The sequence below is a fragment of the Anticarsia gemmatalis genome, chromosome 26 (assembly GCF_050436995.1).
Source record: "Anticarsia gemmatalis isolate Benzon Research Colony breed Stoneville strain chromosome 26, ilAntGemm2 primary, whole genome shotgun sequence".
In the NCBI taxonomy this organism is placed as follows: Eukaryota; Metazoa; Arthropoda; class Insecta; order Lepidoptera; family Erebidae; genus Anticarsia; species Anticarsia gemmatalis.
Genome location: NC_134770.1, coordinates 3,586,673 through 3,604,927, shown reverse-complemented (window position 1 = coordinate 3,604,927; position 18,255 = coordinate 3,586,673). Strand labels below are relative to the sequence as shown.

The window sequence follows — 18,255 nt, the reverse complement described above, 5'->3', positions numbered from 1 at the left end:
ACTAATAATACTTAAATCTATATGTAACATGGTTATGACAACTTAGAATTTACCGCCACTTCTTACAATATTCACTGAATACACATCGCGTTTTCGAAAGATAACCAATAAAAGGCTAGTTTAAATTACCAGATATATCGCATCCCTAGGTGAACATTTTCCATCTAGGGGTGCGATATAATAAAAAACTCTCCCGTTGTCTGCATATCTCTATGCGATAAACTCAGAAACGACTGAACATTTTTTATGCGGTTTTCACCACGAGGCAGACTGATCATTGAGGAAGACTAGGTTAACTCCTTAAGGTTTTGTGTTAATTATTTCATAAATCAAGAATCTTTCAAAAAGTCGACATGTATTCTAATTTATAAACTTTATTTGATGATCATTATTTCATATTTATTATGAAATATTATATTTTAAAAGTGACCTTATAACAATTATTATACAAAGATGATGAAATAAATTACGAAAAATCGACACTACAAGGAACTTCAAGATTTTGTGCCGTTTTATTATTTCATATTATTATCACGTTTTACATGAACTCCATTAATAAAAGAAACAATTCTAAATATAGTATTAGATACTTTGGAATTTTGGTACAGTTAGCTTATGAAATTAATTTTACAGTATTTATTTATGCCACTCAAAGAACATTGATTTTTAAAGTAAAAATATTGAAATATCAATATTGAAGCACACAATTCATAACTGCATTATTTAAATGTAAATCTATCTAGCTAAAACTAAATATCCATAATATGCAGTTTACATTATATGCACGAACGTATACGTTTATACGTTCATAAACGCGATCGGTGGTCTTTCGTACGTGCACCTTATAATAGCGAGCAAAAATAGTAAATTATGGTAAGTATGAGTAACAAAACTGACAAAAACTTATTAATTTCGAACTCGTTAGTACTTGAAAATGAGTTTTGAGGTACGCTCCAATTCCGACGCAGCCAACGCGCAACTTTAGGCAGACTAACCCTCGGTTTCTGAGGTACATTTAGCGGTAGTTTATCTTTTCAATTGCGTTTAAACTTATATTAAAAAATGCAATTGAATAGATAAACTGCCGCTAAATGTATATCAGAAACCAGGGGTAAGTCACAGGCATAAGCACACTAACATCATTGATATTCCAACATTTTAACCCAAAAAACTTTTTACATAATTTCAACAACAGATTTCACATTCATTTTAATTGACCGACGGTTGTTTATGAGCTAGATAGAGCGTAAATATACTAGTCAATGCACTAACCAGGAATATAACGTCGAACCACCTGTGGTAGAAGTTGAACTGCAGGTCTCCTAACACTTGCGTTATGATGATACGGTACTCCGGCGGCATATTCATCCGCATTAGAAGGACGGACGAACAGAAATACATACCCATGATTTGAGCTAGTATTAGTACTATGATGTTTGATGATTTCGATGATGAGATTTTGTAGAAGAACTGTAAATAATAAGACATTATTAGTGTTAGTTTTCTTATTTTATCTGTGTAGTCATTTATTACATATCAGCTTAGCCTTTTTTCCAAACTATGTTGGAGTCGGCTTCCGGTGTCACCGGATGCAGCTGAATACCAGTGATTTACATGGGGCAACTACCATGTTTAGTAATGTATGGTAGTAATACAAGTTGATCGATCGATTGATAAGGATCGTGCAATGTTATACATTTATGACTTAACATGAGTATGCGCAAAACACACCTACATTTCATTAAGTACATTTTAGCAGCACATTTTATAAAATTACAAAATGTAAAACTATTTCGTAACCTCGGATTAATAGTTGGAATAAATGAATCCCGCAAAATGTATTGATAAACACATGTCATTCCTACTACTACATAAGAACAATCCTTTTTTACTTCCAACATTTGGATTAAAATCAAGCATAAAAATACATTTTTGTCCGGCGAATAGTTGAATAGCCAAAAACAGTTCAGTTAAGTTTACAGTGAGAAAAAGCCGTGATATTATATATGTATGTAAATAGTTTACTTCACTCACCTTAGTCAACGTAAGCAACAATCCTCTAATACTGGTCAGTACGATACAGCCGACGAGTATGAACGAGACGTGTTGTGACCAGAAAGTCACGTCTATGTTCCAGCCCAGCCAGTGGACCACTATCTCTAGGCCGCGGGTGACCGGGTCCTTCTTGCCTACGCGGTCGAATACTATGTTTATTGTTGACTGGAACAAGAATACGAAATTAAATATTTTTTAACTAGATTTTAGAGTATTTTAGAAATATTTCAGGTATTTATTTATTATCAATACCCCAATCTATGATGGGTTCATCTTTCAATTATTTAAAAATGCCAAATATTTGTACCAATTATCTGACTGATGGTATACTTTAATATTAGTCTTTTCTTCCTCATCAACACACCTACAGAAGTTACAGACGAGAGATATTTTGACTATTTTTTGACACAACCAATGGGCTGTTTTCAATCATATTCAAAGAATAATCGACTACTGGTTATAAAATTAAGAATAATAAAGTTAGGTATGCGAAATTATAAATTTACAAATATTTTTTTTATGTTTAGAATACTTTGGATTTAAATTTGAAATTATATTGAGAACCATAAACATTTTTTTTAACCCATTACTGTGGTAATGGGTAAACGAGAGTGGGTTTAGGTCTTGAATCCGCTACGCTGGCCAAGTGCGGGTTAGGGACTGTGTATGCCCTCAATAATTTAGATTTAACAAACAAATTAAAAAAGGTTATATAAACTCATACTCACAATAAAAATCTTCCATATACAATACAACGAGAAGAAATAGCCGAGGAAGTTGAAATATTTGCCCTGGAAGGTCTTGGACCATTCGATCTTTTCTCTCATAGTCCTCGCGTCGTGGGCTTCTAAGAACAATTGCCTGCTTAGCTCCTCTAGACCAGAGATCTCTTGACGCAGTTGGGTTATATCTATAAATTAAAATATATATTTAAGTAGAAGTTGTGTTTTATAACACCCGTGCGAGAAATAAGCAACGGAATTTAGAAACACAAATTACTGACACAAAGTATGAGTGTGAACATTAGAAAAAGACATTAGCATTGATTTGAATTGTAATTTTGTAATTTCATTTTTTAATTTTCATGAATCACAAAGATTTTTCTGCGTGGAAATTGAACAGACAAAACCAGTGATAAATGTAGCATGTTAACAGTTGCTGCTGCTAAGTCAACTAATAAAAACATGAGACGCCGTCATTGCTAAGTCTGTCTTGATGACAAAATTATAAATTTTTACTACACACGCCCTTTCAAAAACATTATCATTACAAAAACCCTACTTACTCTCAGTCCCCTGTCCCAAAGGATTAGCAATACTTCCAACACTAGACAAAATATTGGTCCAAAAACCACCTCTATTCTTCACATTAGACTGGTCCAACATATTATATTGTTGTCTCGCTCCCACACTGTTGGCTTCAGCTAGTGCTATCCTTTTCTTTTTCACCAATATCATGTCCATTGTTTGTAATAGCTTCTTTTCTATTGATAGGACATCGGATTGAGTTACCGGTCTGAAAAATAATAATTAATTGCATTACCATTTTTGAAGAATATTACCTATTTTGTATACAATAACTGTTAGTTAGTAAGTTCTTGAGTTAATTCCTAGGATCAATAAATTCAGACTTAGATAGCAGCTAGTGCAGTGCGGAAACGTCAAGGAAACTATGTTAATTTAAGCATTAAACCTCGTAAATAGCAACTTAAACTACCATTTTCTTTACTGAAAGATACTGTTTATAAACATAATAAAAAGTAAAATAGAGGATGGATGATAGTTGCACTGAGACAGGTGTAAACTCACATCAAAATATTGGAGTGTAGCCAGCAAAAACTACACATACTATACTAGAATTTGAGAACATCAATAATAATGGAGGCCTGGTTCATTTTCAATAGAATTTTCTTAAAGTTAAAATAATTTATTTTCAGAAAACAAAACAGGCATAACAATGATGAATACAATTCCATATGCTCATGATCATTATTTTGTGTAAAGATTATTTAGTGAACCCAAATTTAGAGATGCACCAAATTAGCTCTACATAGTCTACATAAAACAAAGCTACTTCAAATTATCATACAAGGGTTTTTAAAATGTTCCAGTGGGGTCTTTATGCTAAGTTATAATATTCTTACCTAATAAATATAGCCATTGATGTGTAAGGATAGTTGACAGCACCAAATCCTGACAGTAAAGCCATTACTGTCACGCCGATCACGCCTATACGTGACACTCCTTGTTCTATTGAAAATATACCCTGAAAACACAAATTTATATACCAAATGCGAAGACTTTTTTATATAGCATGCCAATAAATGGCGAAATGTGTGACACTTTTAAGTACATAATGATCTCTGTACTATAATGCAAAATAAATTGTGAATTTGTGATCTCAGTAAACACTTTTTACGCAATTACATTTGAATTTAAGCCCCAGTTTCACAGTTTATTACTAAGTGTTAGATAATCGACATGCGAGATAATGTGTGAAAATTACTGTCAAAATTCCGTTTGATAAGCTATCCATTGGCTTTATCCAAAAGTAATGACACTAGCTTCCCTTCATAAAGTGTTATGTGAAAAATATTACTTCACTATTTTTGACATTGAATGGGTGGTTTAGATTTGAAATGTAAAACACTATTTACACTAAAGACATAATTATTAATTCAACTGTATAAACATGCTAGAGATGTATTAAGAATTTTTACAGTTCATTTAAATTTAGATTTATCAGAAAACTTACCTGTTTTGGACTCAATATTGGGAATGGATCTCCAATTTTCCAGAAGAAGTATAAATAGATAAACCACACAAACATTGTCAATGGTCTTATCATGTTCTGTGACACTGTAAAAGAACAAATTGTATAAAAATCTAGTCAATTAAATACATGCAAAAATACAGCTATTGTATAATTCTCATAGTTTTCTTATTATAAATATTTGATATCTCATTCCAGAAGCTTTATACATATAAGACATCAATACATCATTCTAGAAATACTACATTGCATTTTTCCCACATAGGCCTTTTGAGCCACAAAGAAAAGTGCACTAATTCTACCTGAAACCACCTTAATCATCTGCAATAGATGTATTCAGGCCAATGATGATGAACAAGGAAACAATGGAGGGGTTAGCCTTTGAGTACACCATGCTGACCAAGTACATTGAACTTATCCCATCCTCACTTATCTAAAATAGATTATAGTAGATACTTACCAAATCTAATATTGCTGAAGCAGAAGTATGCAATATAGAATGGTATGAGAGCTATCACCATGAACAGGAGGGAGTATAATCCCATGTTCCAGTGGAAGTATCTAGAACTGTAAAAACAACATGAATATAAAACATTTGAATGAAATAGAACACTATCTTATTATTATTGTTAGATTGCATTTACATTGCCTTCGAATTTGATGAGATCTTGTAGATATCAATATAGGTACATGAAGAGTGAACTGATTAAAAAATATGTAGATAAAATCTGAACATACTCAAGACATCAATATTTTAAGCAGGCGGGTGCCTTTTATAAATATGCCATTTCTCTTGAGTTTATTTTATAGACTACTTAGTGTGTACTGTATGCTGATAGAAATAGGCTTGAATATTGGTGTACTAACCTGGAGTCCAAATACCCAATGATTTCAAAGATGATCAGCTCAAACATGGTGCAACTGAGAGCAAATGTGACTGAGAATATGAGCTGCACCAATGTGTGGTGGACCTCATAGTCACGGAACAACTGCTTCACGAAGAATATCCAGCCGCCGACAAAGAAAAATGTCTGGAAAACAGTAAGATTTTACTTTTACATTTAATGGAGGTAGTATTGATGTAGTGATTTAATATTAGAGAACTATATAATGTCGTATTTGATCTGTATTATAAGCATATCGAATTCTTATAACATACCGAAATTAACATAGGCTTAATAATGTAATTCCATAGCGGCCTAAGCATTACGATTCAGGAGCAAATTGTAGTAATAGTACTTGAAATATTGTTTGGTTTGTAATATCCACTATTACTACTACTCTGTAGGAGCATTGCAATTAGTAAGGACACGTCAATTATTCCAATTTAACAACAAATTCAAGCAAATCAATTGTAACGAATAACACATAACCTCTTACATTGTTTACATAAAACTTACTTGTGATATTAGTATTATCAGCGTATCCTCTAGGAAAGTCATTTTGTATGGACAATCTAGTAACTTTTGTGCAATAAACTGTTTAAAACATTTTCCAATTTCACAAAATAATACAACACAACAACCTTGACGCGATGACAGCCGACTGCCTGACTTTGACAATTTGAGTTGGATGATGACAGATTTATACAGTTTAGAAATTAAGCATTTGATTTTGGACGCTACCATAAAACAATAATTTCAAAATAGATTTCGGAAATAAATAACGTCGGACGTCAATGGTACATTCCTTTTCTGTAGAAACCTGGAACTGAGCGCTATGTTATCTTTTACAGTATGTTTCCTCTCTAATCGTATTTTAGTGGCAATCTCCACTGCTTACTTACTTTTGTATTCTCTCAGTCTTGGCTCAAACTAGAGACACCGCATCTCAGATATTTTCTGACGTCAATGGAGAATGTTACTAGGTATGCCAAATCGCTTGAAATTTTGACACAGTATAGCCTGTATGTATACATATAAACTTTTGGCGGATACTTATTAAGCAGCGTTAGACCGCAATGCTTGCGCAGGATCAATAAACCAAACAACTCGGTTGTGATTAAACGGTATAATATCAATAGATAGCGTACAAGGAGACTTATTCTACCTTAATAAACTATATGTACATCAGTGTTGCCAACTTGGATTTTGAAAAAGGCGTAGGCCAGATTAGAAAATTACGTAGAAATAGTAAAATTTCCATATGAGAAATACGTAGATCTACGTACTTTTTTTTTTAATTGAAATTAAGACAGTAGGGTAGGTAAAAGTGAATAAAACGACAATTCATAAGACCCTAAAAGTTGCAGACAGACAGCAGATAGATAAAACTGGTTAGAGAGATATCTCCGTGAACAAAAATAATAATAAATAAATAAATATTCCAGTAGCCGGTTAGTTTTTACAATATCTACATTCTACATGTGAAACCACCACTTACAGATAATTTAAAAAAGTTCGCTACTTTCAGGGTCATCGATTTATTTAAATTATTCAATTTTTATTATCATTTTCAGACGACAGAAGACGCCAAGACGTTTCGTTTTACACAGTCACATGAGTCTCAGTTCTTTTGAATTGACTGATGACTGACACTGTTTTTAAAATGAATGGCGTAATAATAAGTTGAGTGGCGAGGCGAGGCGAGTATGCGCTAGTATAAAACGGAACGTTTATTAACTTTTTTTTACGAAAGTAACAAAAATAATGCCCATTCAGTCTAATAACGGGATATGTTATTTTGCAATTGAATAATTTTGATAGAAAATACGTAGATTCTGGGACTAAAGTTCGTAGGTTTGCGTGGAAGGCTCAAAATACGTAGATCTACGTAAAAAGACGTAGAGTTGGCAACACTGATGTACATCGCTATTAGGAACTAGCGTAATGTCTGCTTTTTGGCGCGTCTTCCAATGATCGCGCGGGAAAAATCTCTATGCCCCGAACCCAGCTGTCAAAGTCTATTGACAGATTGCGTTCGGAAACGTCACGAGTGAACGTGGGCGAATGAATTACGTCGCCACACCACCCCCCCACGGAGAAAGACAATTTAGTCTTTGAATTCTTTAAACCTAACTGTCCTGCCTGACCTTGTGGTGTAGGCTGGTTTAGATTTTTCTGCGGTAAGTGGCTGAGGTTTAGGTACATTTGCAATAGGTTTGAAGGGAACTGTAGGTGGCAATTCGGCGGGAGATGTGGATTGAGACTCAATGAAAGCTGGTTTGACTCTGTCCACACTTACTGTAACTTTTTTACCTTTTATATCGAGTGTTAGGGATTTGCCGTCGTTTGATCGTTCTAGTACTAAATATGGCCCGTTATAGGGGGGTTGCAACGCACGACGGACCGCGTCCTCTCTCAGATAGACGTGTGAAGAGGAATTCAACTGTTTAAACACGAAGGCAGCTGGAGTAGTATGTCGAGATGCAGGGATGGGTCTAATTTTTGACATATGGCGACGCAGTTTAACGACGAAATCAGTTGGGTCTTCGAAATTAACTGAACATGGATTTGGTACTAATATCTCCCCAGGTACACGTAAAGTTTCACCGTAGAGCATTTCGGCAACTGAGGCTTTAAGATCCTCCTTAAATACTGTTCTCATTCCTAAGAGAACTAATGGCAGAGCGCTAAGCCATTCACCGTTGTGGCACATAATGGATGCTTTTAATTGCCTGTGCACTCGTTCGATGATTCCATTTGCTTGAGGGTGGTATGACGTAGTTCTTATTCGTTTTGTTGCAAAAGTTTGGAGCAATCTGCGAAACAGGTCGGATTCAAATTGAGTACCCTGATCTGTGGTGATGGTAGCTGGAACACCAAAACGGGAAATCCATTCTCTAACAAATGTTTCTGCTACTTCTTCGGCCGTTATGCCTTGCATGGGCCATACCTCGGGCCATCTACTGGCTCTGTCAATTGCTGTCAAACAATAGCGATAACCTTTACAAGGCGGCAAGGGTCCAATTATGTCAATATGAACGTGTTGGAAACGGCCAGAAGGAGTTTCAAAGTTAGCAAGGGGTGCAGAGTTATGTCTAGTTATTTTACTGCGTTGACATGCGTCACATGTGCGGGCCCACTCTCTACAGTCTTTGTTTATAGATGGCCAAACAAAGCGATCGGATATGAGACGAACAGTGGCTCGAATGCCTGGATGGCTTAACTGATGTAATTTGTTAAAAATCTGACGACGCATTTTAAGAGGAACATATGGACGAGTTTTTCCAGTCGAGATGTCGCAGAGCAAAGAAGTGCCGGATATGTTGACTCTCGCTATTTTAAGGCTGGAATTTGCCATGAGCTTATTCACTTCGTCATCTGTGTCCTGGGCCTTAGCAAGTTCTTCATATTCTTGCTCCAAGGCAATCGCCTCAACACGGGACATAGCATCAGCTACGATATTTTCGTCCCCTTTGATGTACTTAATGTCAGTCGTAAATTGACTGATAAAGGTAAGCTGGTTAAGTTGCGCTGGTGGAAGCTTTTCACGACGTTGTATAAAAGCGTATAGGAGCGGCTTGTGATCGGTGTAAATTGTTACATGTTGCACTTCAAGTATGTACCGAAAATGTTGAACGCTTTCGTATACTGCTAACAATTCCCGATAATATGCAGGCCACTGAGACTGACGAGGGGTCAATTTTTTACTAAAAAATGCGAGTGGTACCCATTGACCGTTTACAAATTGCTGAAGGCACGATCCGATATGAATGCTTGATGCGTCGGTGTATAAACCAAGCGGAGCTTCAGAAGAAGGATGATGCAGCAAGGTAGCTTCGGACAAACTTTTCTTACATTCATTGAAATTTTGTAGCAGCTCTGGAGTCCAGGGGTATGGCTTGGAGCCTTTACTGTTAGTGGATGTCAAAGTATCAATTAGTGGAGCTTGAAATTTTGCAGCTTGGGGTATAAATCGCCGATAGTAATTTATCATGCCCAGAAATCTACGCATACCTTGAACAGTTTCTGGGGGCTTAAAATCTAGAAGAGCTTGAATACGTTCCTTCGGTGGACGAGTGCCGTTAGAGCTAATGTGGTAGCCTAGAAATTGTACTTCTTTCGCGCCTATGACACACTTAGAAGAGTTAATGACAACTCCGTAGTCTTGAAGACGTTTGAAAAGAATGCGAAGGTGTTCTCTATGACAGGATTCATTTTTCGAATAGACAAGGATGTCATCAATATATGGAAAACAAAAATCAAGTCCCCGTGTGACCTCATCGATAAACCGCTGAAAGGTTTGACCAGCATTTCGTAGTCCGAAGGTCATGAAAGGAAATTCAAAGAGGCCAAATGGGGTGACGATGGCCGTCTTCGAAATATCATTCTCGTGAACAGGAATTTGATGGTAGGCTTTCACTAAATCGAGCGTGCTGAACACCGTTGCTCCAGTAAGGTTGTGCGCGAAATCATTGATGTGACGAACAGGATACTTGTCTGGAATGGTTCTCGCATTCAAAGCACGATAATCTCCACACGGGCGCCAGGTGTTGTCTTTTTTTAAAGTCATGTGTAATGGAGATGACCACGCGCTTTTAGAAGGTCTTGCTGTGCCACAACGAACCATATCCTCAAACTCTTTTTTAGCCGATACTAGTTTGTGGGGTGCTAAACGACGAGGACGGCATGATACAGGAGGTCCTTCAGTAGTGTTTATAAAATGTACTGTGTCGTGCTTAACTTCTCTAGGTAGCCCGGGTGGTCGAGTTATATCCGGGAACTCGGCGAGCACCGCAGCGAAATTTGAATCATTCACGACTATGGATTTAACGCTGGGCTGATCAACACTGGTACATGTAGCTGCTGAAGATAATTTTGTAGTGTTGTCGATTAACTTTTTGTTACGGCAATCAGGCAAAAGATGGTAATGAGAAAGGAAATCAGCACCTATTATTGCTCTTTGAACGTCAGCAACGACAAACTGCCAAACAAAATCTCGACGCAGCCCTAAATTAAGACAAATGGTTATGGTCCCAAAAGTTTTTATTCTGCTGCCATTTGCGGCGCTCAGCTCATACTCGGTATCTTCTCGACGGCGAGGAAGCCAGCTGTATGGATAGCAGCATAAATCGGAGCCCGTGTCAATGAGAAATTGACGTTTAGTTGTCTTGTCTGTTACGAAGAGACGGCCGCTAATCAAAGAGCAATCAGTCGCCGCCGCTACTGACTGCTTCTGGTGTTTTCCGCCGTCCAATTACATGGGGATATGCATTTAACAGCCCGTTTTCCAAAACGCCCGTGGTACCAACAAAACCTTTTCCTGGTTGGTGAAGAAGAACGCGAATATCTATTGTTGGATGAAGACCTACTACTAGGACGGCTTCGTCCTTGTGTGGACAGGGCATATACTTGCTTAGATAGTTCTTCAACTTTTGACATTAAATTCAATAATGTGTCAGCATGCGGAGTGATTGCAGCACAAACAGGACTAACTGGAGCTGAGAGTTCTACAATTTTGTCAGCTAGCTCTGCTAATTTGTCTAGTGCAAGTTCTGGCTGTGATGCAAGGATTGCCTGAATATTTTGAGGGAGGCGCCGCAACCACAACTGCCGCAGAATGCCTTGGTCTGAAAGGGAATCACCAGCTAACGATCGTAAGTGGCGTAAGAATTGTGTAGGTTTTCTATCACCCAACTCTTCGTCACTTAAAAGTTTACGGACTTTTTGTGCTTCTGACATAGACAACCGCTTAATTAGTTCTGTTTTTAATATTATGTATTGTTGACCTGCAGTTTGTGGCTGGGTGATAATATCTTCAATCTCACCAGCCAGCTTATGGTCAATTTGCCCTACAACATAGTTATATTTAGTCCTATCTGCAACAATTCCAGCAATTTCGAATTGAGCCTCAACTTGTGCAAACCAGACTGCAGGTTTGTCCGGCCAGAATGGAGGCAACCGAACTGACACCTTACAATTCTCAGACTTGTTTCTAGAGAGTGATTCTATTTCCTGCTCTAAAACAGCTTTTTCCGACAGCATTTTAATAACTTTATCTTCCAAAGCCTCAGCCATTATTCACTATGATATAATTATTTAGATGGGTTAGATATAGGTACTAGTATATACTTAATGTAATACTCCGTGGGGAGATGTTTGTGATTCTAACAGCAATCACCACCAAAATATTTAAATTAGAACTAATAACATGCTAATTAAATGTAAATAAGAGATATAAAATGTATAAAACCAAAAAGTTAAAAGATAAAACAAACACCATGAAAGAACACAAAATAGGTACTTAGTGCGGAACACTATATGCAGACAAAGACATAACAGTATACACACTTATAAGCTAAACACTATAATACATCATGCATGAAATTAAACAGTTAACGAGCAAACATAACCCAATATGCAAATTGTAACAATGCAGTGTTAACAGTAATTATTAATTATTGTGGGTAAAGTTAATAAAGTCTTAAATCAAAGTCTAACTTCATAGGTCACACACTTTAGAAAGTAGCACTTGTTGCACATCTTGGCACAATAACTTCTGATCAAAAGTATCTATTGTTTGTGAAATTTCAAAACTTGTATTCTTCTTCTTTATCCAGAGATAAGAGTGCCAGGAGGTGGCAGTTAGTTATTAAGAAAGCCAGTACCTTGAAACTTGCAGAATGTAGACCGCTTCTCATTGAAATGGTGCATGCAATACGAACCAAACACCACGTGCAAATAGGCAAAGCAAGCGTTACACAAGAAGCAGCAGGCCGTGCACGGGAAAGTTGAACTCGTAGACAGGCAGTCAGCGTCAGGGGTCTTAACGCCGCAACACGTCGATCACGTCGGGGTCACCAGTTTGGCGGATACTTATTAAGCAGCGTTAGACCGCAATGCTTGCGCAGGATCAATAAACCAAACAACTCGGTTGTGATTAAACGGTATAATATCAATAGATAGCGTACAAGGAGACTTATTCTACCTTAATAAACTATATGTACATCGCTATTAGGAACTAGCGTAATGTCTGCTTTTTGGCGCGTCTTCCAATGATCGCGCGGGAAAAATCTCTATGCCCCGAACCCAGCTGTCAAAGTCTATTGACAGATTGCGTTCGGAAACGTCACGAGTGAACGTGGGCGAATGAATTACGTCGCCACAAACTAGTTTTTGTTTTAGTCAAAAATACCAAATAGTTTTGATTTTATAAGCATTCAAAGTTTCGAAAAATATCGAGTCCCGCTAACAGCCGCGTGAGCGGCTGTGACGTCATACTACTTTACCGCGCCGCGCGGGCCGCGTCCCGCTTAGTATTAAGTCGCCAATCGTTGTTGTAGGTGTAATAGTTTGCGTAGTATTTTGTTGTGTTTTCGTCCGCTTATGTATAAAATAACTTATAATAATAGTAAATACTATTCGATTAATAAAATGGATAAAGGATTTTAAAAAGGGCAATCGGATAATGTACCTAAAATAAATGGAATAATGGTTCCGAATTATTTGTGAAACAAATAGAGGTTTTGTTGCTTCCGAAATCCTACTTAATATTATAAATTTGAAAGTTTGTGAGAATGTATATATGTACTATCGAACAAACTGAATCATGACCCACCATGTGCTCATTTTCTAAAACGCGTCTATATACGCGTAGGTCGAAATTGGCTTGAACCTTCGTTTCCTTGGTAATGAACTTGTTATCTGTCATTATTGCGACAAATCTTTGTGCGCCAATACAATAATGCTTTGCTACCGTTTTCAACAGGCTCCGAGGCGTAGTGGGTTGATGTTACGACTGCGACGCGTCAGGAGTGGGTTCGATACCCACTCAGCGCATGGTTTATTCAGCCATTAAAGGAAATAATGTAACTATAAAAATTAAATAATATAGGGTAACCAGCATAGTTATTACCCGGTTAAGGAATTGATACACAATTTTGGTCAATAGTATCTTTATTTAGTAAAACATTGACATAAACTCTATTATAAACGCAACTTAAATATTCTTTCTAAAAGAACATCAATCCTTTGTTTCAATAACTTTATACTAATTCAATATAAAATACTTAAAAACCAGAAATACTGTTAATTCAAATGTGTTATCCTTAACAAATATTGCAACAAACTTTTACTTTTTCTTTTCGAACTACACATCTGTCGCACAAACGTTGGACATGAGTTCTATAAATTAAAAATGTTACCAATATTCTAAAAGTGACATATATCGCAATTAATTTGAACTGGTTACTTTAGAAATTAAAATAAACGTATTATTCCTTAACATTGGCAATCACTGTATGATGGGCAATGACTATAATGGTTACCCTAATCGTTTCACAGATTTCTAAATGACGTGTTATTTGATATTTGACACAAATATGTTTTTTCGTAGTGAAAAGAGTTTAGACTATTTACATTCTACATTCAAATTAAGAGTGATTTATCGAAAACGTATCTACGCACTGTAATAACAAAGGTCAAAGTTGTATGTAGTCGTAGATACATCATAACACAGTCGTATGCATGTTTAAAATGTCCTAAGTGCAATTTTGACGATAGAGACGAAATTCTTACTGTTTTGACGGTGTCAAGCGAATTATCGGCAAAATGGGTCATGAATCAGTTGGTTCGATAGTACATACATAAGTACATAAGTTATACATACAATGACATACATATGTCATTGTATGTATGTATTTACGTACGTACGTATGTATGTATGTATGTATGTATGTACGTATGTTTGTATATGTATGTATGTATGTAAGTATGTAGGTATGTAGGTATGTATGTACGTATGTTTGTATATGTATGTATGTATGTATGTAAGTATGTAGGTATGTAAGTATGTATGGATGTTTGTTACTTTTTCACGCAAATTTGACAGAACCGATTACGATGAAATTTTATATATACCTGAAGACCCAGAATAACACTATAGACTACTTTTTATCCTCGAGTTCTCGAAGGATCGGGATTTACGCGGGAAGGGTTTCCATGCGGACGAAGTCGTGGGCGGCTTCTAGTATATTATACATAGGTATAATAAGTAATAATGTTAGATAAATATTTACGATCACTACGTATTATAATGAAACAGTTTTTAACCGAAATAATCGTATACTTATCGATTTTACATTTTTCCTGCCACAGTAAAATCAATAAAATGGCGATCAATCCGGTTAGAAATTGTTTCATTATAAGATAAAGTTATTTATTATTACTTATGTACTTACTTACATAATATTAAATTACATTTAGGCACAACATATGATTTCCTAGTATTTGAATTGAACATTTTTAAAAGTATTTAGGAATAATTTCAACGCATCGAGCGCGCGACCTCAAGCGGACTGTGTGAGCCAGACTGAGCAAGTGTAGAGTGACGTCACACCGTCACCGAGAGCTAGCGTCGTGCGGTTACAACTTGTTTTACTTATAAATCGAAAACTAATTGACGTATCGAAGTAATTCTTTCACCAGTATTTTTTATTTTTAAACGAGAATATGGAGTGCTAAAAATCAAAATTAGGTAACATTCTCCATTCTGATAGAATCCTGCTGTAGCGTAGAAAAGAATAGGTAGGTACTTACGATTTCTCTTAGGATGCGTAGCGGGCTACGCAATTTCGAGCCTAATCTGTTTACTGACTGAAATTATCTCGTAACGTAAGAATATAATGTTTTAGTTAAGCACCTTGATTTTAACTAGTTTTATTCAGCTGAAGCAGGATGAATTGTAACGATGAGCGACATGTCCTACGTTTATGGACGAGGCTGAGACTGACCAGAAACAAATTAGGAAAATATAATAAAAAATATAATTTTTTTACACAAGTTTTATTACAAAAATATTAACTAGCTTTACATCACGTTTTCTGATTATTTCTTACAGTGTTTAACTTGTATAAAGATTAAATATGCAACGAAATACATAATGGTTATCTTAACATCCATTTTAAGTGTGAACAGCCGAAATCTATAAAGAAACAGTCCATTACATAAAAATCTGTATATTGGATGTAACATTGATGACTGGTAACTTTGAATAAATATTCTTTATTATTATTGATTTTATTTCCATAATTGACAGCACATAGAACAAAATTTTCATCAGTTATATACCTACACAAAGAGAAATTAAGCTACAATTGAACACATTATATAGGTATGGTAGATAGATTTTTTGTGGGAAATAAACAAGAATAAGAAAATACAAAGTAAATAACAGTTTCCAAGAAGTTTTTAAGGCTAGAAGCACTCAGCAATTTACACACACATTTAATATGATTTCTAAATATACAAATTATTAATATTATGTTCCAATACCAGCTAATTTTATAAACTCATCAGCATCGTCAGAAACTTCTAAATACACTCTACCATCTTCAGAAGACTGTTTCGTATCTTCATATACTTCATCTCCAAAACTCTGAATCTGAACTTCAGCAGATTCAATAACATTCTGAAAACTTTGTATCCCAACATCATCTAGTTCATCAATCTTCCAAATATCTCTTGAAGTCATATCAGAATTCAAACTATTCTTTAACATACTTCTACTCTGATCAAATTGATTTGGTTTAGACGCATCTTCTGTATGCATCTTTTTATGTTTCAGTAAAAACGGCCTTGAATTAAACTTACTATGACAAATATCGCATTCAAATGTCCCTCCTAAATGATGACGTTTCACATGATCAGTTCTACGAGATGCTGAAATAAATCGAGCATCACAATGCGGACATTTGTATGGCTTTTCACCAGTATGGATCCTTGTATGATAGAGCAATGATTCTTTTGATACGAATTTTCCTCCACAGAGCGTGCAAGGAAAGTTTTTTTCTCTTGTATGTTTTACTATATGGGCTTTTAATCGACTCTGTGCCCAGAACTTTTTACCGCACCATTCACAGATATGAGCTTTATAGTTCCCATGTTCAAGCTGTATGTGTACTCTTAAGGACATCTTTTGCGTGTATTTTTTATTACAATGATCACAAGTGTATTTCGCTTCAGATGGATTAGCTCTTGTTTTTTGACCGCATACATTTAAATCAATATGTTTCTTAAATGTTGATTTATTCTTATAAATTCTTCCACAGTCATGACAGACCAGTGTTAAGTGGTGTCCGATTTCATGCATTTTTAATGTATGCCTATTATTAAATGTCTTTCCACACTCCGTACAGACAACAGTACAGTGGCTCTCAGTTTTATGAGCTTCTAGAAATGCTGCAGATCCATATCTTCTTGGACATTCAGGGCATTTGAAAGTCTTTGGTGCATGAACCCTAATATAATGATTTCTTAAATTCCAAATAGTGGGAAATTTCTTAAGACACTCTTTACATTTGAGGTTGTTACGATTATTTTTGTCTATCAGCATTTCGCTGGTTGGAATGTTAATAACATTTTTAGCCTTTCGTTTCACAACTTGACTGATTGAGTCTTTTTCTTTTTTAACTCTGTTCAATAAGTCTTCAATTTTAACTTTCTGTGTATTGTCTAGACTTTGAAACCGTTTCAATGCTGCTTTTGAGGTAGATGGGGCACGTTTTTCATCATAGTAGTGTTTGCTTGTGAAATCTTGTAAATTCAATGAGACAAATAGAGATTTGCTGTCATACAACTCATTTGAAATGTATTCAAAGCTGTTGGTGAGACTGTTAAGAACATTTGTGAAGTATTCTGCGTTTCTTTGAGTAATTCGAAGGAATTTGTAGTAATTTATTGCTTGCTTTATACATTGTTCACATATTGAGTTCATTGAAGATATGTAGCTGTACATCTGAAAAGAAAAGATAACTATGTATAGATGAGATTTTATTCAGAACAATGTAATGGTATTACAGCAGTAAATAAGTAACTAGACATTCGTATTAATTCTCTTATGTCTATAAAAAATCAAAACGAAGTCTAAATCAAAGGACCCGTGTGTATCATTCAATCAAAAGGTTTTCCCTGTTATGGCAATAAGGCTTGTAAAATACGTTATCAGCTCACTAATCCCAAAAATAAGTACTGGTTTTTCTATAATTATCGTAAAAGTGTAAGATTTAACATGACAAACACTCAACATGTTGTTTATTGACAGAATAAGTGACTCGATATTATAATACGATAATTCATTACCTCTTCATCAAATACGTTATTAAGCACTTGCTCCACCGCTGTATCACAATCCCCATTATTAATATCAATGACTACTTCATCGGTTAATCGTATCGGCTCTTCAGAAATATAGGACAAGCACAAACAACAGACATTATTCTTTCCATTGATTATGCTGCTAAATACAGCGGATATAGGCGACATAGTTGATTCTTATGCTGCTTTAGAGTGATTTTGAACTTTACAATAAATAAATTGAAATAATATTGGTAATATTTTACACAAACAACGCACAAAAATGCAAAATAAAACAATCACGCAGCAAATCGCGATCTCAGATGACAATATGTCTGACAGTGACATTACTACAATGACAACTTTTCAGTATACGAGTGATTATCTATAAAAATCAACTAATCAATAATTGCTC

At 35.6% G+C, this 18,255-nt stretch overlaps 2 protein-coding genes across 4 annotated transcripts; both read right to left on the bottom strand.

Moving 5' to 3' along the window:
* Positions 1–19: 19 nt before the first annotated feature.
* On the bottom strand, positions 20–12,441 carry GPHR (Golgi pH regulator). Of its 3 annotated transcripts, none has more exons than XM_076131813.1 (9): positions 12,377–12,441; positions 5,695–5,858; positions 5,288–5,394; positions 4,810–4,913; positions 4,199–4,320; positions 3,341–3,570; positions 2,784–2,965; positions 2,035–2,220; positions 20–1,470 (listed from the first exon to the last, which is right to left on the bottom strand). In XM_076131813.1, the coding sequence occupies exons 1-9, from the start codon at positions 12,407–12,409 to the stop codon at positions 1,210–1,212; spliced, it is 1,389 nt and encodes a 462-aa protein (XP_075987928.1). In that variant the 5' UTR covers positions 12,410–12,441; the 3' UTR covers positions 20–1,209. The 3 variants fall into 3 exon arrangements, with proteins under 3 accessions (XP_075987928.1, XP_075987929.1, XP_075987926.1); XM_076131814.1 differs by lacking the exon at positions 12,377–12,441 and adding an exon at positions 6,614–6,884 and having other exon boundaries at positions 22–1,470; XM_076131811.1 differs by lacking the exon at positions 12,377–12,441 and adding an exon at positions 6,228–6,532 and having other exon boundaries at positions 22–1,470.
* Positions 12,442–15,543: 3,102 nt separating this feature from the next.
* LOC142984283 (uncharacterized) lies at positions 15,544–18,172 on the bottom strand. The gene is made up of 2 exons (XM_076131766.1): positions 17,847–18,172; positions 15,544–17,502 (listed from the first exon to the last, which is right to left on the bottom strand). Exons 1-2 carry the CDS (start codon positions 18,027–18,029, stop codon positions 16,027–16,029), a joined length of 1,659 nt encoding a protein of 552 aa, XP_075987881.1. The 5' UTR covers positions 18,030–18,172; the 3' UTR covers positions 15,544–16,026.
* Between the last annotated feature and the right edge of the window lie 83 nt (positions 18,173–18,255).